This window comes from Cetorhinus maximus, chromosome 27 (genome assembly GCF_964194155.1).
Source record: "Cetorhinus maximus chromosome 27, sCetMax3.hap1.1, whole genome shotgun sequence".
In the NCBI taxonomy this organism is placed as follows: Eukaryota; Metazoa; Chordata; class Chondrichthyes; order Lamniformes; family Cetorhinidae; genus Cetorhinus; species Cetorhinus maximus.
Genome location: NC_135905.1, coordinates 23,697,332 through 23,724,660, shown reverse-complemented (window position 1 = coordinate 23,724,660; position 27,329 = coordinate 23,697,332). Strand labels below are relative to the sequence as shown.

At 41.2% G+C, this 27,329-nt stretch overlaps 1 protein-coding gene across 3 annotated transcripts in view; it reads left to right on the top strand.

The window, feature by feature from the left end:
* Window positions 1–27,329, top strand: part of ccser2a (coiled-coil serine-rich protein 2a) — a 568,362-nt gene that overhangs the window by 397,654 nt on the left and 143,379 nt on the right. For all 3 annotated transcript variants that reach the window (XM_078530898.1, XM_078530897.1, XM_078530899.1), the window contains exon 7: window positions 20,694–20,762. In XM_078530898.1, coding sequence (XP_078387024.1) covers window positions 20,694–20,762 — 69 coding nt within the window. The remainder of the gene's footprint in view (window positions 1–20,693; window positions 20,763–27,329) is intronic.

Genomic DNA, 27,329 nt, shown 5'->3' with positions numbered 1-27,329 from the left:
AATGCAAGTTAATTAAGGAAAACCAGCATGGATTTCTTAAGGAAAAATCATGTTTAACTACTTGCTGGAGTCTTTTGAAGAGGTGACAGAGAGGGTTGATGAGAGTAATGCTGTTGATGTGTACATGAACTTTCAAAAGGCGATTGATACAGTGCCACACAACAGACTTCTGAGCAAAGTTATAGGTCATAGAATAAAAGAGACAGTAGCAACATGGATACGAAATTGGCTGAGTGACAGGAGTGAGAGTAGTGGTGAATGGATGTTTTTTGAACTGGAAGAAGGTTTATAGTGGAGTTCCCCAGGGGTCAGTGTTGGGACCCTTGCTTTTCCTGATATATATTAATTGCCATGACCTTGGTATACAGGACACAATTTCAAAATTTGTGGATGACTTGAAACTTGGAAGCATTGTGAACTGAGAGGAGGATAGTGTTGAACTTCCAAAGGGACATAGACAAGTTGGAGGAATGGGTGGACAGGTGACAGATGAAGTTTAACACAGAGAAAAGTGAAATTATTCATTTTGGTAGAAGAACATGGAGAGACAATATAAAAGAAAGGGCACTACTCTAAAGGGGGTGTGGGAACAGAGGACCTGGATGTATATGTGCAAAGTCATTGCAGGTGGCAGGACAGGTTCAGAGAGCAATTAATAAAGTACACAATATTTTAGGCTTTATTAATAGGGGTATAGAGTACAAGAGCTAGGATGTTGTGTTGAACTGGTATAAGACGCTAGTTCAGCCTAAACTGGTATATTGCATCCAATTATGTGTGCCACACTTTAGGAAAATGTGAAGGGATTGGGATAAGTGCAGAAAAGATTCTCAAGAATGGTTCCAGAGATGAGGAACTTCAATTATGAAGGTAGATTGGAGAAGTTAGAACTGTTTTCCTTGGAGAAAAGAAGGCTGAGAGGAGATCTGATAGAGAAATACAAAATCATAAAGGGTCTGGACGGTGTTGATAGGGAGAAACTATTCCTACTCATGAAAGGATTGAAAGTGAGATGACACAGATTTAAATTAATTGGCAAAGGAAGCAAAAAATTATGAGAGAAAACTTTTTCACACAGTGAATGGTTACATACGAACAGAGAACACGTGAACAAGGAGCAGGAGTAGGCCATTCAGCCCCTCGAGCCTGCTCTGCCATTTAATAAGATCATGACTGAAAAGATTGTAACTTGAAATCTGCAGCCTGCCTACCACCGATAACCTATCACCCCCCTTTTTTAAAAATTCATCCCTGGGATGTGGCCTTCACTGGCTGGGCCAGCATTTATTGCTCATCCCTAGTTGCCCTTGAGAAGGTGGTGGTGAGCTGCCTTCTTGAGCTGCTGCAGTCCATGTGGTGTAGGTACATCCACAGTGCTGTTAGGAAGGGAGTTCCAGGATTTTGACCCAGCGACAGTGAAGGAACGGCAATATATTTCCAAGTCAGGATGGTGAGAGACTTGGAAGGGAACTTTTAGGTGGTGGTGTTCCCATCTGTCTGTTGCCCTTGTCCTCTGGATGGTAGTGGTCGAGGGTTTGGAAGATGCTGTCTAAAGAGCCTTGGTGAATTTCTGCAGTGCATCTTGTAGATGATACACACCTCGATGATGGAGGGAGTGAATGTTTGTGGATGTGGTGCCAATCAAGTAGACTGCTTTGTCCTGGACGGTGTCAAGCTTCTTGAGTGTTGTGGGAGCTTCACTCATCCAGGCAAGTGGGGAGTATTCCATCACAGTATTTAATCAGTTTCCTTAATTGTTATATAATTGTTTCTTTGTGATGAAATGGGTCCACCCAGCAGAACATGAGCTTTGCCTCTTTAATCAGGCCAATTTATAAGTTATTTCTACAATATTTGTGATTGCTGGATCTGGTCATTACTAACACATACTATACTTTCACATTGCCTGTCTATGAAATTTACTTGTGGGCTAATTTTGATGAGATTAATTTGTCAGCAGATAATTCACAGTTTTCCTATTTGCTAGTGGAAATGAGGAATGCTGCTCTGCGAATACGATGTATACTTGACAGAAAGTTAAGTGAGTGGAGTCACGGTGAAAGTATCAATTTGCAATCTGTTCACGCAAAGCACATGCCTATGGGGGTTACTTGCCTCATTTCTCAGCTTTACAAATGATTGACTAATCAATTTGTTGTTCAGTTAACTGTACGTGGCTGAGACCCCCATTATTCACTAGCCACAGGCAACATCAGGCTGGTCACTGTACACAGCTGGCCCAACCCAGCTGGTTACTTGATTGCTTAGTTCAGTGCTGACAACAGTTTTCCTTCATTTCTAGGTAGGCCCTTTATTATTCTTCTATCACTTTGTCATCTGACTGTTGCACCTGGGAAGGGAAAGGAGGGAAGCTTAGGGTGTAATGGTAGGCATTGTTCTACACAATTTCCTCTTCTGTTTATACAGAGATAAGCGCAGAAATTGTTGGCAAAACACAGCACCTGTAAAAGAGAAAAGACAAGTTAATATTTTAGATATGGACCCTGCATCACAACTGTCGACCCAGTCTATGTAGGTGCTGTTTGATCACCTGTGCATTTTGAACACTTTCAGGATTCTAGGAGCGCAGTTTCTTCTAACTTTTACTGATTGTGTGGTGCATGGTTTGAGGAGGCAGCAGTTAAATGAAAGCTGACTTCATAGTGCTTCCATATGCACGGGTTTCCTGGTAGGAGTTTGAAAAATGGCAAAGAACTCTTGAGAATGCACAACTAATGGAATTCCCAATTCCTGTCGGAACTATGATAATGGCCAGTGTGAATGTTATGCTCAACAAGAGTGAGCCAGTTTGCTGATGTGTGACCCTCAGACATAATGTACTGTATCTTGTTGCTGCTTAATGTAGAGTCTGTGACAGCGGAATTTGGAGAATAAGAAAGTAAAATGTGGAAGGAAAGAGAATCAAATAAAGGAAGCAGAAACATGAGAAAGAAATGAGTTGCAATGAAAGAAAATGGACACTCAAAAAGAGTGAAGAAAAATGGAACCTTCCTAATATGAATGACAATCAATGATTTTGACTTAAATTCTAAGTTGATGTGTTACCATCCTTAAATGATGGCACACACCATACATCTGCAATTTGGTTTACTCTTCCTGAGCATAACATTCACAAATTATATCTCCCAATCTTGACAGCTCTGAAAGAGAAGAAAAGTGGGAGTGAGCAATAGTCTTAGATTAAAAAGCAATTCATGTGCAGGCAATGGTACAGCCCGTCACAAGCCCACTACCAGCTAAGTTCAATACATAGGTGTTCACCTCAAATTTTATATTCTGTATATGTTGCATGCTATATCACTCATGGCTGTAGGACTAGAGGACACTGGTACTTACTAAACTGTCCCTTTTGCTCTGGATCCGTAATGTGGACATGCTAACCTTTCGGAAAGCCAGGACAAAAGATTCATTTAAGTTGCCATGGGAAGACAGGAGGGTTCATAATCTGTATGATGAGGTCAATGGGTTAAAGGGGCTTCTTCAACCAAACCTTTGTTTGCACTCAGCAGAGAACTCAATGATCTCTTTTTTATGTTTTTTTTCCATCTGATGCACAGATTTCAGAGTTTATTTCTGCTATTGATCAGGATATCAGAGCAGTGGCTTCATGGGTCAAATGTGGCATCTGTTTCCATATTTTAAAAAAAAATAGTATCACAGAGACAGCAAAAATGTTTAGTGTGTGAAACGGATATTTCTCTCACTGGTGCTGTCATGGCTATGACTTCAGATTATCAAGTTGGTTCATGAACTGACAATCCTTTACTGAGCTCCTCTCACCTGCAACTGTATCCTTGGCCAAAGAGTGCCATCCTTTTCCCTTTCTCTGTTTGTCTGGGATCCAGTCTTAAAGGAGACTCAGTTTCCTCCAGTTAGTCATTGGGAAGACTGAAGCAATTGTCTTCAACCCCCACCACAGAATCTGTGTTTTAGCAATAATTCCATCCCCCAGCCCGTCCACTGTCTCAAGCTGAATCAGACTGTTTGCAAACTCAGTATACAGTTTGTCCCTGGGCAAAGCTTCCTACCCCTTTCCTTCTATATCGCAAAGACAGCTTACTTTCACTACCATAACATGATATGTCTTGGCCTCTGCCTCAGGTTATCTGCCACTGAAACCCTCAAACATATTTGTTACCATTAGATACCACTGTTCCAAACTTGCACCCAGCCTCCCACTTTCCACCCCCCGTAAACTTCAGCTCATGCAAAACTCCAATGCTTTCAGTCACCCATCCTAATACCTTCGCCTCAGTGTCAATTCCCTTGGAGCATCCCTCATTTCAACAAGCACCAACTTCGCAGAAAGGGTCACAATAATTGCTGCAATTTTTTTGTGTTGAAGTGAAATAAGCACTGTTGAGAAGGCAATGACTCTTTTCAGGTTAAGTAATTGCCAGCAAATTTTAAAATCACCATGGTGTGCCCTTTGATCCGGCCATCATATTAAAACTGAAATAGCAATAAGAGCCTGGCCAAGTCATGTTGGATTAAGAAGGTAATGGGTTCAAGCTCACTCCAGTACTCAAAGCACGCAGTCTTGTCTTGACAGTTCACAATAGTAGTCAGGAGGTGCAGCATTTTTTAGCAGTGAAAGAATAGGGAGCTCTCCCAGCATCCTGACCAATATTCATCCCTCAACCAACATCACTGAGTCACATTCACTGGTCATTCATCTTGATACTGTTCGTGGGCTTTTGATGTGTATACAATGGCTGTCATATTTGCCTCCAACACTGACTGTGCTTTGCAAAGGATTCATTTGTTTTGAATCACTTTGGAATACCCAGAGAACGGAAGGATGCTGGAATAATGCAAGTTTTCATTTTTTCTTTTTAACATATATTTTTTAGAAACTGGTAAGGATTTTATCATTAATTAATATGCCCACAAAACCCACAAATTTGTACAATTATTACACCTGGCCCCTACCAAAGGCAAGTACCTGAATAATGACATCATTTCCTCTAGCAAATCACCTGCCCTAGTTCTGAAAGCTATCCTTAAACCACTTCAGCCTACTGTTATGCAGGTTGAGTAAGTTTAAAATCAAGACACACTTTAAGCATCTATAAGCCGTCTTTTACATACTTTTAAGGCAATAGCATACATGAGTGCACCTCCAAATACTTCTTAAATGTTATGAGGATTTCTGCCTCTACCACCCTTTCAGGCAGTGAGTTCCAGATTCCCACCATCCTCTGGGTGAAAAAATTCTTTCTCACATCCCCTCTAAACCTCCTGCCCCTTACCTTAAATCTATGCCCCCTGGTTATTGATCCCTCCACCAAGGGAAAAAGTTCCTTCCTGCCTACCCTATCTATGCCTCTCAATTTTATACACCTCAATCATGTCCCCCCTCAATCTCCTCTGCTCCAGGGAAAATAGCCCCAGTTTATCCAATCTCTCCTCCTAACTAAAACTCCCCAGCCCAGGCAACATCCTGGTAAATCTCCTCTGCACTCTCTCGAGTGCAATCACATCCTTCCTATAATGCGGATTCCAGAACTGCATGCATTCCAGAACTGTGGCCTAACCAGCGTTTTATACAGTTCCAAAATAACCTCCCTGCTCTTATATTCTATGCCTCAGCTAATAAAGGCAAGTATGCCTTCTTAACCACCCTATCTACGGGTCCTGCTTCCTTAAGGGACCGGTGGACAAGCACACCAAGGTCCCTCTGATCCTCAGCATTTCCCAGGATCCTACCATTCATCGTGTATTCCCGTGCCTTGTTTTTCCTGCCCAAGTGCATCACTCACACCTATCCGGATTAAATTCCATTTGCCACTGAGCAGCCCATCTGACCAGCCCGTCTATAATCCTTCTGTAATCTAAGGCTACCCTCCTCACTATTTACCACCCCACCAATTTTCGTGTCATCTGCGAACTTACTGATCAACCTTCCTACATTCCAGTCTAAGTCGTTTATATATACCGCAAACAGCAAGGGACCCAACACTGATCCCTGTGGAACCCCACTGGATACAGGCATCCAGTCACAAAAACACCCCTAGACCATCACCCTCTGCTTCCTGCCACTCAGCCAATTCTAGATCCAATTTGCCAAATTGTCTTGGGTCCCATGGGCTCTTACCTTCGTTATCAGTCTCCCATGCGGGAGAAAAGCAGGGAGTTGTCCCCGGTGTCCTGGCCCTCAATTATCATTAAAAAGCATCAGATTATCTGGTCATTATCAGATTGCTGTTTCATTCATAAAAACAAAATGTTGGCGGAATATGACGGAATATGCTGACATAACAGAAACAGAATGGCTGTGCCCTGCTCAAAAGCTAGTGGTGATGCCAATTATATATTATCTCTTTCACGGGATATGGGCCAGCATTTTTACTACCCTGGAGAAGGTGGTGGTAAGCTGCCTCCTTGAACTGCTGCAGCCCCTGTGTTGTAGGTACACCCACAGTGCTGTTAGGGAGGGTGTTCCAGGATTTTGACCCAGTGACAGTGAAGGAATGGTGATGTATTTCCAAGTTAAGTCAAGACAGTTGGCAAGCACCATTCGTGCCATACAAATGTTAGGCAATGACCATCTCCAACAAGAGGAATCCAACCATCGCCCCTTGATGTTCAATGTCATTACTATTACTGAATCCCCCAATATCAACATCCTGGGTGTTACCATTGACCAGAAACTGAACTGGACTGGCCATATAAATACTGCGGCTACAAGAGCAGGTCAGAGGTTAGGTATCATGCGACGAGTAACTCACCTCCTGACTCCCCAAAGCCTGTCCACCATCTACAAGGCACAAGTCAGGAATGTGATGGGATATTCCCCACTTGCCTGGATGAGTGAAGCTCCCACAACACTGGAGTAGCTGAACACCGTCCAGGACAAAGCAGCCTGCTTGATTGGCAACACACCCACAAAAGTTCACTCCCTTCACCACCGACGTGCAGTAGCAGCAGTGTGTACCATCTACAAGATGCACTGCAGGAATTCACCAAGGCTCCTCAGACAGCACCTTCCAAACCCACGACCACTACCACCTAGAAGGACAAGGGCAGCAGATAAATGGGAACACCACCACCTAGATGTTCCCCTCTGAGTCACTCACCACCCTGACTTGGAAATATATTGCCGTTCCTTCACTGTCACTGGGTCAAAATCCTGGAACTCCCTCCCTAACAGCACTGTGTGTGTACCTACACCACATGGACTGCAGTGGTTCAGGAAGGCAGCTCACCACCACCTTCTCAAGGGCAACTGGGGTGGGCAATAAATGCTGGCCCAGCGAGTGAAGCCCACATCCTGTGAATGAATAAATAAAAAAAAAGTCAAGATGGTAAGTGGCTTGGAGGGGATTTTCCAGGTGGTGGTTTTCCCATGTATCTGCTGCCTAGGTGATATTTCAAAGATTTCCAAGATTGGGTGCAGTGAAGAGGTTAAAAGCTAGTTTTAGTGTATTAGAAATAAACACAATGTACTAAACTGGGAGCCCTGTTGGCATCTAACAGCAAACAAACCTTGAGGTAATCATGCTGTCACACCTAATCCCCTCTCTTGTGAGTGGTGACAACACACAGACTATTGCTCCACATTCTCATCTTCCCTCATGGCCAATCACATATCATGAACATTCAACCCCTATGAGACCAGTTCTATTGCATTTTCCACAACATTGAACTGTCACATTCAATGAAACAAAATGAAAATTCCACTGAAGATCATTGCCACTTATTTTTATCTTGTTCAATGCAATAACCAAATATTTACATTGTAATCGGATGACTTTGACACGAGGACCTGTGCTGTGAAAGATAATCTGATAGAATCTGATAATGAAACCCACTTGTTTGTTTTCCTCCATTTTATTCCTGTTTAATAAGGGTTCATATTTGGATACTTTCACATGAGTGCATCTGTTCCAAGAGGTCAACACGAGGCTGTATGCAATACCTGTCAGTTGTTTTATTTACCCAAACAAGGATGAAAACGTGAAACTGGTCCTTCAGCATCTTTTTAATGTTTCAGATTTTGATCTTTCAAAAGAGGATGAGAAAAGGTTTACATTTGGAACATGAACCTTCATTTCTAAATCTAATGAAGGATCAAAATCCAAAACATTGACCTAGCCATTCTCTCTCCCAATGCTGACACCAATCGCGTGACTCAAACATATTCTGTTTGCTTTCAGATTCTAGCATCTGCATTTTGCCTTATTCAAATTTGATGAACAGCTGACATGAACAATGCCTAAGGTTTTGGAATTTTTCCATTCTCACAATTGAAAGATGTGCAGAATTCAAGATTTTTTTTAACTTGATTCTGCCATCTTTTTATTTTTTCCTCGAGCACTTTTATTTTCTGTCTTGCTTTTTTCATGTTCGTTCACAGGAGGAGGGCATTGCTGGCTAAGCCAGCATTTATTGTCTATCCCTAATTGCTCTTGAGAAGGTGGTGGTGAGCTGCTTTCTTGAACTGCTGCAGTCCATGTGGTGTCGGTGCACCCACAGTGCTGTTAGGGAGGGAGTTCCAGGATTTTGACCCAACGACAGTGAAGGAACAGCAATATAGTTTCAAATCAGGATGGTGACTGGCTTGGAGGGGAACTTCCAGGTGGTGGTGTTCCCATGTGCCTGCTGCCCTTGTCCTTTATGGTGGTAGAGGTTCCAGGTTTGGAAGGTGCAGTTGATGGAACCATGGTGAGTTGCTGCAGTGCATTTTGTAGATGGTACACACTGCTGTCACTCTGTGTTGGTGGTGGAGAGAGTGGATGTTGCAGGTGGTGGATGGGGTGCCAATCAAGTGGGCTGCTTTGTCCTGGATGGTGTCAAGCTCCTTGAGTGTTGTGGGAGCTGCACTCATCCAGGTAAGTGGAAAGTATTCCATCACACTCCTGATTGGCACCTTGTAGATGGTGAGCAGGCTCTGGGGAGCCAGGAGGTGAGCTACTCGCCACAGGATTCCCAGCCTCTGACCTGCTCTTATAGCCACAGTATTTATATACGAACTTATGAACATATGAACGTGTAGCAGGAGTAGGCCACCAAACCCCTCAAGTTTCCTCCGCCATTTAATATGGCTGGTCCAGTTCAGTTTCTGGTCACTGGTAACCTGAAGGATGTTGATAGTAGGGGATTCAGTGATGGTAATGCCATTGGCTGTCATGGGGAGATGGTTAGATTCTCTCTTGTTGGATATGGTCATTGCCTGGCACTTGTGTGGCGCAAATGTTACTTGCCATCTATTAGCCCAAGCCTGAATGTTCTTCAGGAGATTTGAGATTATGTAAAGGACACACAGCGCACAAGCATTCATATAGTGGGACAAGAGTTTGTTCTGCAAATGAGGGTGACCTGATGAATCAGCAGTAGCTTCTAATAGAGGCTCTAGCTATGGCTAATCGTGAGGTGATTATTTTCACGAGGTTATGGAGCTAATTTATGACTAAATCATGAAGAATTGCAGTCAACAAGAGAGGATATTTATTCAATCATGCTTCTGGCTAGAATGTATTTAGGGACATATAAATTTTGATATGTGATGTGTATAAACTGTAACTTGAACTGAATTATACAATCACCTCTGTGCATGAAGTTTCTTTCCTTCCCTCTCCTGCCATCAGTTTCTTTTACCTCTTATAGCTATTAGCGCAGACTTCTTGCATTGCATTGGTAATGCAGATGGCCTGGTCTCGGACAGACACCACTGTTGCATGTGACCTCCTGCTTGGCAAAACACAAGAAATAAATGCACTGTCCAATCTTTTTTTGTTTTCCTTCCAAGCAAATTGCCACCAATAGTGCCTAGCCCAGGCTCAGCTGGTGATCTTCATTTGTCCGCTGCTGTTACAGAATGAGTGTTTCTGTGACACATTCTTTTTAGTCAACAGTCAAAATGCCATTATATGTATAATCAAAAACATAACTAGAGTTACCTAGATGATATTGAAACATCCCTCCACCCCACTGTGTCACAGTCCATATCCACCCCCCTGTGTCACAGTCCATATCCCCCCATCATGTCACAGTTCATATCCACCCCCACTGTGTCATGGTCCATATCTACCCCCCTGTGTCACAGCCCATATCCACTCCCATGTCATGGTCCATATTCACCTCTCCTGACCCCCCTGTGTCACGGTCCATACCCACCCCACTGTGTCACGGTCCACATTCTCAGTTGTCAGTTTGGCCCTCTTGCTTTGAATCAGGAGGTTGTGTTCTTGTGTTCAAGTCCCATGCTCTGGAATGTGTCCTTAGATGCAGTAGTGTGAGAGCTCCAACCTATGTTTGAAAGATTAAGTTGAGGCACCATCTGCCAGCTCAAGTAAACTTTAAAGATACCATGTGCGACTAAAGAAGGACATTAGATTCTCCTTATGTTCTAGTTGACATCCCTTCCCGTGCTAAAATTAGTTAAAGAAAACTTGAGCATTCATCTCATTACTTTTTGCAACTTCTGGCTGTGTGCAGTATGGTTATTTTATTGCCTACGAAACAACAGTGACTGAACTTCAAAATAATTCATTGCATGTGAAATATTTGGACATTTCTGAAAGACATAGGTGATTTCTTCCATGTGGTTAATCATTTTAATACTGGAATCATTCATGTGTTGGGTATTTATATGTAACATAATATAATATGTTAAACCTTTTTGGCTGTTCCTCTAACATTAAATATTCACATACTGGGTATTTTTGTAGTAATTTATAATATGCATTAATATGGAACAGTTAGGAATGTTGGAAACTTGTTAGAGATGGCCCAGGGTCTGCTGTCTTTTTCACATCCCTTTTATCTGGGTGATATTCTGACATTTTTACAGTTATTCTGTTATTGTATGGATTCCAATGCCCGTTGACTACAATGGGGAGAAAGACCAAATGTGTCAGAGACACCGAGACAACAAAGGTGATCCATGAGAGAATGTGGAAAAGAAGTGACAAACACAAGGGTGACAGCAGCAACAAGGGTGAGAGACAGAGAGAAAGAGAAAAGGAGTGTGGTTAGGAGTGAAAGTGATAAAGGAATAAAAGACAAATAATTAGTGGCAGAAGTGCAGAAGGGTAGTTGTAGAAAGAGGGAATCATTTTAGGTCCATAAGCAGTGACACTGGAAAATAGTCAGGGAATAAACACAGTTGAAGACTGGAATTACAGCAGGCCAGTCAGAACCTAAGGGAGGAACACTAGATTAATGGTCTGCGTAACAATACTTTATCAGATTATTGAATAAAGTTAATTTTAAGGTATATTCTCCTTTAAGACACTTCTAAAAACCTAGCTCTTTGACCAAGCTTTTGATCATCTGACCTAATACCTCCTTATGTGGCTCAGTGTCAAATTTTGGTCTCATAATGCTCCTGTGAAGCACCTTAAGATGTTTCATTGCTTTAAAGGTGCTATATAAATACAAGTTGTTGTTTCTTTTCAAAGATAAATTACCAATAGAATGAAGTCATCACATGCTCTCAGTATTGACAGAAAGAAATTATACAGTCAGTGTAAAGAAAATACAGAACAAGAGCCAATTTACAGAAAATGAACTATCACTGCAGTCCCTCATCAGCTGTCACTCAATTTAGTATACAGTACATGGCTGTGTTTTGACTTGTATAACACAATGCATTGTAGTTTGTTTCTCCTTGGCATCTAATCAAAAGGGACATAACTTATCACACTCAGAAACTCCGGTAACTCCTCAGAAACAACTTTGCTGTATAGATAAAGAGGAGCCTGTAGACGTACTGTACTTGCATTTCCAGAAGGCATTTGATAAGGTGCTACATCAAAGGTTATTACGGAAAATAAAAGCACATTATGTCGGGGGTAACGTATTTGCATGGGTAGAAGATTGGCTGGATGGCAGAAAGCAGAGAGTATGCATAAATGGGTCTTTAATGGATTGGCAGGATGTGACGAGTAGAGCCCCACTGGCCTGTGCTGGGGCCTCAACTTTTTACGATTTACATCAATGACTTAGATGAGGGAAGTGAAGAAGTGGTAGCTAAATTTACAGGTGACACAAAGATAGGTAGGAAAGTATGTTGTGAAGAGGACATGAGGTTGCAGATGGATATAGATAAGTTGAATGAGTGAGCAAAGATCTGGCAAATGGAGTTTAATGTGGGAAAATGTGAAGTTGTTCACTTTGGCAGGAAGAACAAAAAAGCAGAGTATTACTTAAATGGAGAAAGGCTGCATAATTCTGAGGTGCAGAGAGATCTGGGTGTTCTCGTACATGAGTCACAAAAAGTTAGTATGCAGGTACAGCAAGTAATTAAGGCAAATGGAATGCTATCCTTTATTGCGAGAGGGATTGAACATAAAAGTAAGGATGTTATGCTTCAGTTATGCGAGGCATTGGTGAGGCCGCACCTCGAATACTGTGTGCAGTTTTGGTCTCCTTATTTAAGGAAGGATGTAAATGCATTGGAGGCAGTTCAGAGGAGGTTTACTAGATTGATACCTGGAATGAGTGGGTTGTCTTATGAGGAAAGGTTAGGCAGACTGGGTTTGTTTCCACTGAAGTTTAGAAGAATGAGGGGTGATTTGATTGAAGTATACAAGATCCTGAATGGTTTTGACAAGGCAGATGTGGAAAGGATGTTTCCTTTTGTGAGTGAGTCCAGAACTAGGGGACACTTTTAAAATTAGTACAGAGATGAGGATAAATTTTTTCTCAGAGTTGTGCGACTTTAGAACTCTCTGCCTCAGAATGTGGTGGAGGCAGGGTCATCGAATATTTTTACAGCAGAGGTAGATGGACTCTTGTTAGGCAAGGGAATCAAAGGTTATCAGGGGTAGATGGGAATGTGGAAATCGAAACACAAGATCATCAGCCATGATCTTATCGAATGGCGGAGCAGGCTCGAAGGGCCGAATGTTCTACTCTTCTTTTTTGTTATATTCTTATGTTCTAAATCCATGCTTTTGAGTGACAGAATGCTGAGACTTTGGTTCTGACTGACAATTCCTCACCTTTAATGTAGGAAGGAAAGAAGGAAACAGATTGAACAAATGCACCACGGAAATTGTGTTTAGACATGTTTCAGCATCATTAAGAAGCTTTACTTCAGATCTTCAACTGCAGTTAATGAAATCATAACAGACCACTTATGAATTAATGGGCCATAATCTTATTCTAGAAATGAAAAAATATTGAGCACTTGAAAGTTAATATACGGATAGTGGGAGGTTTGACGCAATACATTCAGACAAGTGGGAAAGAAAATAGATGACTCACCAAACCTAAATGTTGTGAAGATTTCTGTAAATGTAAAAGTACAAGTCAATAGATACTTCAGTTTGATCATGCTATGAAGATCATTTAAGTTTGTTGTTGCTAGTTTTAAACTTATTACTCATGTCAAACTATGTACAAAGAAGCTGAACTCACTGGATAGTTTTATTAGCATTTATAGCTGTGTTATTTCTGTCATTAGATTACAACAATATAGCCTCTTAAATATAAAAAAAAAGGTGCTCAACAGAGAAGTAATCAGACAAAAATGGATGTCGAGCTAAAGAAAGAGAAATTAAGAGAATTGGATGTTAAGTAGGATTTTTAAATGGGAGAGAGATGATGGGGATTAAGGAGGAAATTCCAGAGAATGGAGTGGAAACAGCTAAAGGCACAACTGTGAGGTGAAGGAGGGATGATGCACAAAAGCTCCAAGTCAGCTGAGCAGGATTGGAGGAAGTTACAGGATACAGGACAGGTCAAGGCCATGAGGATGAAAATTTTGAACTGGATGTATTGAGAAACCAGGAGCCATTGTAAATACACGAGGCCATGAAATATGTGTGCACAATAAATGGATGGAAAAGATTTTTGTTTCACTTTTTAGCTCTAACTTAGATCAAGAGTTAAGCTAATTGGTATTAGTGATTCTGTGAATCTGCCCTGATGAGTGCGAGATGAAAAGCTTTGACAGCATGTCTGTTTTTCAGCAATAATTGGTATTTGCTTTTCTTGGAGAAAGGAAGATTGAGAGGCCATGTGATCTAGCTCTTCACAATACTGAGAGGCATGGTGGAAGTGGTTAGAATCAAGTGCCAAGTCTAGCCCGTTTTCTTATTGAAATTCAAGCCTTTGATCTAGTTGGGAGTTAGCAGTCCAAATTGTTAGACTGGACCTGCCACATAGCCACCTCTGAATTGTACAGTGAGACTCAGTATTTCAAAGTGAAAATGTGTGTGCATATTCTCAGCTGTTTGAGTCTAGGTTAAAACCTTTGCAAATGCTCAGCTAAGCAGATTGCAGACCACCCCTCTGAAATGAGACTAAAATCTTCCTTCAGGACGGTCTCGAATTAACTGGATAATGACTTCCACTTAGTGTGATGGAACAAGAATGATGAATGTTTGCTACCCATCCCTAGTTGCCTTGAAGCTGCCTTGTAGAAATGCTGCAGTCCTTGTGTTGATGGCATTCCCATCACAATGTTAGGGAGGGTATTTGTAACTCACTACTAATAATTACAGTTTATTGTTGCTCTAAGATGTTTAGATTTCAGTTTCAATCCTTCAGCAATAGTGTTAATTCTCCCAGTACTCCATTTAGTGTGTAACATAGTGTTTTTAAATAAAGGTATAATGTAAAATAAGCAACTTATTTCTCTCTTTTTTAAAAAAAACACTTTTTTTCACTGAATATATAGCTGAAGGAACTGTACTGGTGAACTGTGCTCCACTTGGAATTTGAGACAAAAACTATGGAAATTTGCTCATTAAGGACATTTATCTGTTCAACCACAATGTGCGAGCTACATCTGGAGAAATTGTGGAAAGCTCCCTGTACTTGTAGTGGCCCTCTGAAATCTGACAGCAATGCCATACTACATAAGAGCATAAGGAGCAGGAGTAGGCAATTCAGCCCCTCGAGCCTGTCCCGCCATTCATTACGATCATGGCTGATCTCATTTCGGCCTCAACTCCAATTTCCCGCCCTCTCCCCATAACCGTTCAAACCATTACTAATTAAAAATCTGTCTATCTCGTCCTTAAATTTATTCAGCGTCCCGGCATTCACTGCACTCTGAGGTAGTGAATTCCACAGATTCACAACCCTTTGAGAAAAGTAATTCCTCCTCATCTCTGGTTTAAATCTACCACCCTGTAGGCTAAAATTATGGCCTCTCGTTCTAGAATGCCCCACAAGGGGAAACATCCACTCCACATCTACTTTGCCTATCCCCTTTAGCATCTTACATACCTCAATTAGATCTCCTCTCATCCTTCTAAACTCTAGTGAGTATAGGCCTAAACTGCTCAATCTCTCCTCATAAGACAAGCCCCGCATCTCTGGAATCAATCTAGTGAACCTCCTCTGAACCGCCTCCAGTGCAACTACATCCTTCCTCAAGTAAGGGGACCAAAACTGTACTCCAGGTGCGGTCTCACCAATGCCTTGTACAGTTGCAACAACACTTCCCTATTTTTATACTCTCTTCCTTTAGCAATAAATGCCAAAATTCCATTTGCCTTCCTTATTACCTGCTGTACCTGCATACTAGCTTTCAGCGATTCATGCACGAGGACACCCAGACCCCTCTGCACTGAAGCATTCTGAAGTTTCTCTCCATTTAAATAATAAGTCGCCTTTTTATTCTTCTGACCAAAATGGATAACCTCTCACTTATCAACATTAAACTCCATCTGCCAAATTTTGGCCCATACACCTAACCTGTCCATATCCATTTGTAAATTTCTTATTTCTTCATTGCAACTTACTTTCCTACCTATTTTGGTGTCATCTGTAAATTTAGCTATAGTACCTTCTATCCCTGAATCCAAGTCATTAATATAGATTGTAAATAGTTCGGGGCCCAAGGACTGAACCCTGTGGCACCCCACTAGTTACAACTTGCCATCCAGAAAAAGACCCATTTATCCCAACTCTCTGCTTTCTGTTGGTTAGCCAATCTTCTATCCAAGCTAATATATTACCCCTAACTCCGTGTGATCTTACATCTACATTTGAAGCTGATTTATAAAGTAGGTGGAAACGGTTTGCAAAAGCTCAAGAATGAAGTCAGAGATAAGGTTCAAGACTTTATTGTTCCATGTTTTGTTTAGATTCTGATGCTCTCTTGTTTTTCCCTCTATGGGTCTCTACCTCCAGAATAAAGCCACATAAATCAGTAGGACCATAAAATGGAATCGTAGAATGTTTACAGCATAGAAGGAGGCCATTCAGTCTGCTTTGTCTCTGCCAGCTCCCTGTAAGAGCAATTCACCACTTCCCTGCTGCTTCCTGTCTTTTCCCTGTAGCCTTGCACATTTTTCCTTTTCAGATAATGATCGAATTCCAATTTTGAATGTCTCAATTGAACCTACCTCCACCACATTCTTAGGCAATGTGCCCCAGACCCTAACCACTCACAGCATGAAAAAGTTTTCCCTCCTGTTGCCACTGCTTATTTTGCCATTTGCTTTAAATCTATGCCTTTGGTGCTTGATCTTTCCACCAGTGAGAAAGCTTTTCCCTATCTACGCTGTCCAGACCTCTCCTGATTTTGAATATCGCTATCAAACCTCCTCTCAACCTTCTATCTTCCAAGGAGAATAGTCCCAATTTCTCCAGTCTATCTGCACAACTCAAGTTCCTCATTCCTGGGACCATTCTCATGAACCTGTCCTGCACTCTAATGCCTTCACATTCTTCCTAAAGTGTGGTGCTCAGAACTGGACACAATACTCCAGCTAAGGCAGAACTATTGTTTTCAACAGGCTTAACCTGGCATGCTGCCTGTTTTCTTCTAGTGCCTGCCAGCTATGCATGATAACAAGTTTGGTTGAGGATGCCCACTCTGATTTTCCATGAACAGAGATGCCTGATTTCAGCCGGTTGCTTCCCCAAGCACCGAACTTGCTGTTGAATCTATTTCTTTTTTCCTCGATGGTGATAGTTCAGTGCTGTCCCCGTCAATTGGGGATTGTTACATCAATCCGGGATCCATTGCCTGTTAAAAGTTGGGAAAGCAATGAATAATTTATTTCAAACTCAAACTTGTGTGCATTGTTTAAAAAGCTGCATCAAGGTCAATCATCATGTGTAATTTTAGGCTTTTCTGAACCATACAAAGGAAACTCTCTCGATATTTTAAGTTCATTTTCCCACTAGCAGTAGACTTGCATTCTCTGGGAAAGCTTTTTGTGCAAGGGTTCTAACAAGCTCACTCAAGCTTACATGTCCTATTTTTATTGGGTGCTGAATGTGAACTGAGCAGAATTACAGACAATAATTGCAAGAGGACATCAAATTCAAGTATTAAGCTAAAGTCTCCTTCTATAGCACAGTTTTGCAGCCAGTAAGGTAACGTTGTGCATTTGGTGCAATTGGAATAAGAGTAACTGGGGTATTTTCAGCTTGGCACGAATGATTACAGCTTATTGTTGCTCTAAGATGTTTTGACATTAACTTCTGAATTGGACACTATTTTTAAAGTAATTCCCAGATGTATAAAAACATGTGAGGGCATATTGACCTCACAACTTTGAGATGGAGATTTACTGTTCACTCTGCAGCATAATGGTATGTTCCAACTTCATGAACAGAAGGAATTTTGCGGTTTACCAGTCCCAGAGCTGGAGGTAGATACAGTGCTCATGAAAGGGCAGGCTGAGAATATAGCATTGGAGAACCAAACGCAGACTGGGTGACTGCTTTGCGGAACATCTTCGGTCTGTCTGCAAGCGTGACCCAGACCTTCCTGTCACTTGCCATTTCAACACACCACCCTGCTCTCATGCCCACATGTCTATCCTTGGCCTGCTGCAATGTTCCAGTGAAGCTCAATGCAAACTGGAGGAACAGCACCTCATCTTCCGATTAGGCACTTCACAGCCTTCCGGACTTAACATTGAGTTCAACAACTTCAGACCATAAACTCACTCCTCCATCCTCACCCCTTTTTGATCCCGTTTTTTCAAATATTTATTTTTAAATTTTTATATATTCATTTTTGCTTTTTAAATTTATTTCCATTCATTGTTTTATCCCCACCTTTTAGCCTATTTTGATCTTTTCTCCCACATCCTCCCCTCCCTCCACCTCACCCCCACTAGGGCCATCTGTCACTTGCTCATCCTGCTTTCTACTCTTAATGTCACCATTAGCACCTCCTTTAGCCAGTACCACCACCAACAACACCCCTTCGACCTTTTGTTTAAGACATCTTTTGCAATCTCTCCTTTGCCTCTACCTATCACTGACCTTCTATCCAGCTTCATCTGTCCCACCCCCCTTAAACAGTATATATTTCACCACATTTCTACTTCTCTTTAGTTCTGAAGAAGAGTCACCTGGACTCGAAACGTTAACTCTGTCTTTCCCTCCACAGATGCTGTCAGATCTGCTGAGTTTTTCCAGCAATTTTTGTTTTTGTTTCAGATTTCCAGCATATGCAGTATTTTGGTGAGAATATATCATAGTGAAATGAGGTGGAGAAAGAGGAACAAGTCAGTAATTCTTTAAAAAAAACTATTTCATATGAACCTGTGGTACAGGTACATTATCTTTCTGTTTTGCATGAAGATGTCCTGGAACTGATGCAAAAAAAACCTAATTATTCTTATAATTGTGGCCTGATATTGGAATTATGATCATTTTGACAATGTAAACTAACTGATATGCATGAACAACTTCACCTTTGTGAAAAGTTGTTTATCAATCTAAAGGATCCAGCCACATTGGTATCACAACAGACATACTGCATAGTTACTTACTAGCTGGGCTCATGCTTGAAAATTTAAGAAAAAAGGTTGAATAGGTTGGGCCTATACCCATTGGAGTTCAGAAGATTGAGAGGTGATCTTATTGAAACATATAAAATCCTGAGAGGACTTGACAGGGTGGATACTGGGAGGATGTTTCCAGTTGGAGAGACTAGAACTAGGGGGCACAGTTTAAGAATAAGAGGTCTCCTTTAAAGATGGCATTAAGACACAGCCGATGTGAGGGCTGAGTTGTTTAAATCCCAGAGGGAAACTTGAACAACTGTCATAACCTATATTTTCAATTGGTATGTTTGAGATGCAGCACTGAATTCAGTAGTAATAAGACCACCAAGTCTCAACAGATTTTTTTATAAAGCTAAATTAAACATTTATTAATACAAAAATTGTACGCACCTATGTCTACAAAATTACTACTATAATAAATAGAAAAATACCCATATTAATCCAACTATGTTACACTCTCTTAAGGCAACAGTAAAACTCAGATTTTAAAAAGACCCCAGGCAAAGCGCATTTGACCGTACAAATTCAAAACAAGGTTCCTTGCAGACACTGACCGGTTAGATCTTAAATTCCTCTGCACACACAAAGTCCTTTTTGCTTATTTTGCTTTTCCTTTGAATGTAAATTTTCCATTGTATCCTAGACTTTTAACATCACATCTTCTAATAATAATATTTTCATCCAGCTAATTTTATTAGTCATATAAACACATTGCTTGGCATCTCCTAGCTACTCCCACTTTTGAATGCTTTATTCAACAAATGCAAATGTACCCACTTAACATCTATATTTCTAAACTTCCCCATGGTTATCTAATTACCGTTTCAAACCTACTTCTTTCTGTGCATCAAAGCACCCAGACTAGCTGTCTTTAATCCAATTAAGACACACACACATGCACACAGATACAACTAAACTCTATTTTAAGAAAATAATTTCCAATAACATTATAGATACTAATCTCTTCATGACAGATGGTGATGAGGAGAATTTTTTTTCTCTCACTAGGTCATTAGTCTGTGGAATTCTCTTCCCCAGAGAGCACTGGAGGCTGGGTAATTGAATTTATTCAAGGCTGAGTTAGATAGATTTTTGATCTACAAGTGAGTCAAGGGTTATGGCGTACGGACAGGAAGGTGGCGCTGAGGCCACAGCCAGATCAGCCATGATCTTATTGAATGGCAGAGCAGGCTCAAAGGGCTGAATGCCGACTGCTGCTAAGCCCAAGGTTCCTGGAAGGGAATGTGGTGGCAGAAAAAGAAAATGCAACTTAAATATTAAGAGAGCAAACTCAGCAAACATAACCAGCAACAAAATGCTGCATATGTTAATTTTAAGAACTTGGCCTGTGAATTTGTTATTTAATTGATGTTGTTGTTATTTATTCACTGAAGGTATTTTAGACAATTCAATGATCAATATGTATTGATTATTACCATCAAGATAAGTGTGAGAGAAATGCCATTCTCTCGACCATTTTAAAATATTTCCCAGTTCAAAAGCAGCTAAGAGTATTTTAGTTCTTTCCCACCCCCCTCCCCCCAAAACCTTATGCTGAAGATGAGCTCTGGAGAATTCACTCCCCTTTTCTTATGAAGGTTTCATTACCTGCTGCAGTCCACCCCATTACTTCACTGAAGTGAGTGCTGTTCCCTAGCAAGGATTAGCAATCTGTTGTACATTGCGGGCAGCACTGCCAAGTGCAGTCTGCATACACACTTCCATCAGGACTCTGGACCCTCATGATTTTTCTGCCTTTAATGACAGAGTGCCTTTCCTGTCTATTTCTGCCCTGGCAGAGTGAGCATGGAGTGGGGATTGAAATCAGGATTTCCCTGCTCAATACAAAGCTAAGCCAAACAGGACAAACTTACAGAGTCACTGGCTGAGCTCCCTCTTATCTTTCTCTTTGGCAATCACTTGGCTCAGATTCTTGTATCTCTCCTTGTTTTTCAGAATGATGATGCTTCTCCAGTAATATCACCAACGCAAGAACAAGCTGAGGCCATAAAGTCTACAGATAAGGTAAATTGTTCCTCTTTGCTCCACATGCAGGGTATTGAATATAGAAAGATATTTAAGCACAGCTTCTATCGATGTCCTATTACTGAAGCCATATTTCAAATAGAATTCTCTTAGGTATTGAAAGTTAATATAAGACAAATTATTTAACACAAATTGTTGTAGTGCAATTCATTATTGCATTGTGCACACAACTTTGTTGTAATTACTTGGATCTTCCAACTCTATAAGTGTTTACAATTTTTTTGCTTAAAGTTGGCGCTCTCTCCAAGAGTTATATGGTTAAAATAATCTTAAACTGAGAATAGCTCTATACAAGTATGTAGGAATTATAAAACAAGAATTGCATTTATAACCAAATTTTTATTGTGAAGATTTTTGGTTCACACTCAATTTCTCCTATATACTCCATAACAAGAAATAGCAGCTTTTTCAAAGCTATCAAGGACAGACCACTATGCAACACAGTTCAGTGTAAGTTTACAACCACTTTATATTTACATAAAAGTAATGCAATAGAATAAGGCAGTGGTTATGTAAACCATCAAGTACCAAGCAACATCTTGTCGTGAGCTCTGAGGCCTATGGAGGACATAAACGACTGAATTCTCAGGGCAATCCCTATACACAACGCACATCAGGGGGAACGGGCAGAAAATGGACCCATTCCCTCCCCACATGAGAATTTAAAAAGCTACAGCAAGTGGAGTGAAATCCCAAGAGAACATACAAATTAGGAGCAGGAGTAGGCCATTTGGCCCCTCAAGCCTGCTCCACCATTCAATAAGATCATGGCTGATCTAATTGTGGCTTCAACTCCACATTTCGCCTACCCCCAATAACCTTTGACACCTTTGTTAGTTGAGAATCTATCTATCTTGCCTTAAAAATATTCAATGACCCTGCCTCCACCACCCTCTGGGAAAGAGAGTTCCAAAGACTCACGACCCTCTGAGAGAAAAAAAATTCTCCTCATCTCTGCCTTAAATGGGTGACCCCTTATCTTTAAACTGTGTCCTCTAGTTCTAGTCTCTCCCACAAGGGGGGGACATCCTTCCAGCATCCACGCTGTCAAGTGCAATTTATGGCCCATTTCATGGGTGGAATTCTGTCCTTCTGCCGTCATTGGCCTCAGGAAGTTTGTGTTCCTTCCACTTACAAAGTTAAAGAACATTATAACCCCTCAGTGCAAATAATTAAGCTTTAACTATAGCTTGAATCTCCATTTCAATTGCACAAATAAACTTTACGTGCCCAGTTGCACTTAACATTCCAAATTGACTACTTATTGTTTACGACTTGGTTTCAGAACTTCTCTGTGATGGACAGTGCTCAGCTAAATGAGCTCTTCCTTACCAAGATCTATTATTAGGTCAAAATGTGTCCCCCGATGGGTCAACACTCAGGCCTCTGAAACAGCCAGCAAAACACTTGTAAGAAATGTAATCATAGCATGTTGAGTTTGCAGCCGCATTTTCCTGAAAGTGGGCCACTGGGCTGTGTATCACTGTTGCATTGTAATTCCACAACAGCTGTTAAACAGTTCAAAACTGCAAAACTCTGTGTTCTTAGTACTGTGCCATTGTTCAGTAATGTGGTTTAAAGGTATTAGCCTTTATTCCCAGATGTTATACTCCAGTTTCTAAACTGCCTGTGCTTTTTGAATCTCACAAGCTGTCTGAGTGCAATTAATTTCTGAAGATTTATTTCTGCATTGAGATTGCTGAAATCTTGTGCCACAGCAGCTTCCTTCTGCTGCACTGCAAAGATACATTTATCAATTCTCAAGCAGCATTGCTTCATCTCTCTCTCTTCTCTTGAATATGGGGAGAGATGGTGGGCTGGTGGTGCTGTCACTGGACTAATAATCCAGAGGCCCAGGCTAATGTTCTGGGGACATGGGTTCAAATCCCACCACAAAAGCCAGTGGAATTTAAATTCAATTAATCAATCTGGAATTGAAAGCTCATCTCAATAATGGTGACCATCAAGCTATCATCAATTGCTGCAAAAACCCATCTAGTTCACTAATGCTCTTTAGAGAAGGAAATCTACCATTTACCTGGTCTGGCCTACATGTGACTCCAGGCCCATAGCAATGTGGTTGACTCTTAAATGCCCTCTGAAATGGCCTTAGCTCAAAGGAAATTAGTAATGGGCAACAAATGCTGGCCTTACCAGCAACACCTACATCCCATGAAAGAATAATTTTTTAAGAATTGATGTACGTTTCTATTTCTCGCTCATGCTCTCTCAATTCGAAGCTTCGCCATGTTTCTCTTTTTCAGCAATACTCCGGTCTGTACTACCTACTATTTTAATGCTAATTCATTCACATTTCTTTCCCTTTGCTGGTCTCATTGCAGTCTCTATCCACACAGATGGTGTCATTCTAAAGATCACATCCACTTTCCTCAACTATGGAGATAAAGTTAATAATAGGTGGTATTCATACAGCCTACTGTATATTCCCTACCCTCACTGACACCAACTTCCCCTCCAAAAGCTTGACCTCAGAGTTCTCATTTACAGTCTCCATGTCTTCACTGCACCTGGCCTCTGCAATCCCCATCTCTCAGTCTTGTGTCCCAGCTGATACAAGTTATTTTTCCAGTCCCACTGATAGCAGATCACGCATACTTCCATGGCATTACTGATGACAGAACCTTCGGTTGCCACAGCATTCTGGAACCTTCTTCTGGAACCTTTCCCCCTTCCTACATGAAAAGCCCACTCAAACTCTGCCTCTTTGAACTTACTTTGGTCACTACCTCTAACTCTTCTCGCACTCCAGCTTTGGCTTTACTCCTTTTGACAAGCATTCTAGGATGTTTTTCTCTGTCATCAAAGCTACAGAAGTTGCAGGTAGTTGCTGTTGAGCAGAGCGTTGTTTGTTTTTACTTTGTCACCGAGCTTCGCGCTCCTCTCTGATTCTACAACAGGAATTCTTGAAATTAAGAAAAGCTTTTCCTTTTTAATGACTAATTAAACTTTGATCTACCAAGCAAAAATCATATGTAGCATACAGAGACCATCACCAAGATGCAGTGAGTTACGAATAACTAACAACAGTCAGAGGCTTTGAATTCAGTGGTGGGCAACTCACCTCCTGGCTCCTAAACCCAGTCCACCATCTGCAAGGCACAAGTCAGGAGTATAGTGGAATACTCTACTAGCCTGGGTGAGTGCAGCTCCAACAACACCCAAGAAGCTCAACACCATCAAGGACAAAGCAGCCCGCTTGATTGACACCCCATCTACAACCTTCAACATTCGTCCACCGCCGATGCACAGTGGCAGCAATGTGCACCGTATACAAGATGCACTGCAGCAACTCACCAGGTTCCTTCGACAGCACCTTCCAAATCCATGGCTCCACCACCTAGAAGAACGAGGATAGTAGATGCTTGGGAGCACCACCACCTGGAAGTTTCCCTCCAAGCCATGCACCATCCTGACTTGGAAATATATTGCTGTTCCTTCACTGCCTCTGTGTCAAAATCCTGGAGCTCTCTCCCTAATAGTACTGTGAGTGTACCTACAACACAGAGACTTCAGCAGTTCAAGGAGGCGGCTCACCACCACCTTCTCAAGGACAATTAGGGATGGGCAGTAAATGCTGGCCTAGCCAGTGACGCCACATCCTATGAAAGAATAAATAAGAAATAATTAACTCGGATGCAGGGAACAGTTTTCATGGTTAGATAGTCCTTTCTCTGATTTTAAAATAACCCATCTTGTCTTTAACAAGAATCCAAAGAGACGATTGCAAATTGTTCTTTTCTCTCTTCCCCTCCCCAATAAACATTTGGGATTGAACCAAGTTTACAAAATGGCACCAAATTAGTGGAGGGAGAAGTTATTTAAGGCATATGGATTTGTTGTTTTATTGAAAAGCCATTTTTATCTCTGTTTTATGTCAAACATTTCTTTACTCTGAACTATATATTTAGTTTTAACTTTGTTACTCTTACTGAACTAGTCAGAGTGCTCCTGTTATCTGTTCTGGGTAACCTGATGTACTTCCTCTGATGACAGCTCAATTTTTCAGTTCAGTAATCTAGAAGCCTATTTGGTGACTCCATCACAGCTGGTCCCAAGCTCAGCAAGATAGAAAAGTGAGCTTTGTTGCTGCATTACCAAGGCTACAGCAGGAATTGGCTGTTTCGACGTGGCTCAGGGCAATCCCGCATCCTGACTGTACTTGACTGAACTGGTCTTGAAAGCCACAATGAACTATACACATTGTGGCCTTAATGATGCAACATTCTTACTCTTGAAGGTGTTGGGCCTTATCGGCAGTCTCATAAATAGGGCCTGAGCCATTTGCTCACTGTGAAAGCTTGATGCTGAAATAGGCTGCATCAAAGCCATCCTGCAGAATAATGGCTACATCACATCATTTCATGCTGTATATCGCACAAACTCATGAGTAGGCATAAGGCTGCCACTTTCGGTCCTGAAAAGTGCCCAGTCTACTTCAGATTACCCTGGAAGGGTAAAGTGTCTCAAAAATTTGAGCAACAAGCGAAGCTAGCCATTTGACGCTGCTACTATGCAGTAGCAATACAAATGCTATTCTCCAACAACAGGATGCTGCCGTCAAGCCAAAAAGACATTCTGCCTATTGCACAAATGAGTAATGTGATATATGGATTTCAGTGCCGGTGTGATGCTAGATATTTAGGCTGTATGTCCCAGTGCCTGGTGGATCGTATCAAACAGCATGTCCCTTCAACTATTCGCAACAGGCAAAGCATTGACCGTACTCAACCAGTCCTTGCTTGTAAAACTGAGAACATAGTGTCCAGCATTACATGTATTTTTGTGATTGGACAAAACCTATTAAACAATCTTGACTGTGCTACAAATTATGCTAGCAACCAATTTAAGATTACCAGTTGGGATCACAGCGTGGCTCACTTACATGTGCTAGAATTACTGTTTAAATGGAGAGTGATCGCAGAACTCAGCGGTGCAGAGGGATCTGGGTGCCCTGGTACATGAATCACAAAGTTAGTATGCAGGTACAACAAGTGATTTGGAAGGCAAATGGAATATTGGCATTTATTGCAAGAGGAATGCATTATAAAAGTGGGGAAGTTTTATTGCAGCTGTACAGGGCCACATCTGGAGAAGTGTGTACAGTTTTGGTTTCCTTATTTTGGAAAAAGTTGCTTTAGAAGCAGTTCAGAGAAGATTCACTCAACTCATTCCTGGGATGAAGGGCTTATCTTATGAAGAAAGGTTGAATAAGTTGGGCCTGTACCCACTGGAGTTTAGAAGAATGAGGGATGAGCTTATTGAAATGTGAGACCTTGAGGGGACTGATTAGGGTGGGTATCAGAGGGATGTTTCCTCTTGTGGGGAAACTAAAACTCAGGGAAAAAGTTTAAGAATAAGAGGTCTCCCTTTTAAGATATAAATTCTTATAAATTCTTTCTCTGAGGGTTTTTAAGAGTGCGGAATTCTCTTCCCCAGAAAGTAGTGGAGACCAGGTCTTTAAATTTATTCAAGGCTGAGTTAGATAGATTTTTGTTAGTCAAGGGAGTCAAAGGTTATGGGGTGCAGACAGGAAAATGGAGCTGAGACTACAACTAGATCAACCATCGTCTTATTGAATGGTGGAGCAGGCTTGAAGGGCCGAATAGCCTACTCCTGCTCCTAAATCCTGTATTCCTATGTAGAAGATACAAAGCTACATATATTCACACACAGGGCCCTGTCCTTTGCAAATGGAAAAACATGTCCATATGTTCTGCTTTTCTCAACTGAGCAATTTGCTCAGTACCACTTCCCTGCTGATTGTAATTTTCTTGAGTTCCTCCCTCCCTTCCATTTCATAATTTACAACTATTTCTGGAATATTACTTTTATCCTCTAAAGTGAAGACTGATGCAAAATGCCTTTCAATTCATCTGCCATCTCTTTATTTTCCATTATTAATTCCCCAGACTCACTTTCTATAGGATCAACGCTCACTTTATTAACTCTTTTCTTTTTAAATATCTATAGAAGCTCTTACTATGTACCGTTATATTTCTAGCTAGCCTTCTTTCATACTCTACTTTTTCCTTCCTTATTAATCTTTATTGTCATTCTTTGCTATTCTTTATATTCTGTCCAATCTTATGAACTGCCATCCATCCTTCGCAATTATTTGTTTTTTCTTTAAGTTTGATACTATCTTTAACTTTTTTAGTTAACCAGAGATGGTGGGTCCTCCCCTTGGAATTTCTCTCTCTCGTTCTCATTGGAATGTATCTATCCTGTGATTTCTGAAATATTGTCTTAAATGCCTGTCACTGAACCTCCAATAACCTACCCTTTAAACTAATTTGTCAGTTCACTTTAGCTAGCTCTACTTTCATGTCCTTATAATTGCCCTTAGTTAATTTTAAAATCCGAGTCTTAGCCCCACTCTTCTCTCCCTCAAACTGAATGTAAAACTCAATCATATTTCGATGCCACCGAGGGGGCCTTCACTATGAGGTCATTAATTAATCTTATTTTGTTGTGCAACACCAGGCCTAGTATAGCCTGCCCTCTGGTTGGCATCAGAACATGCTG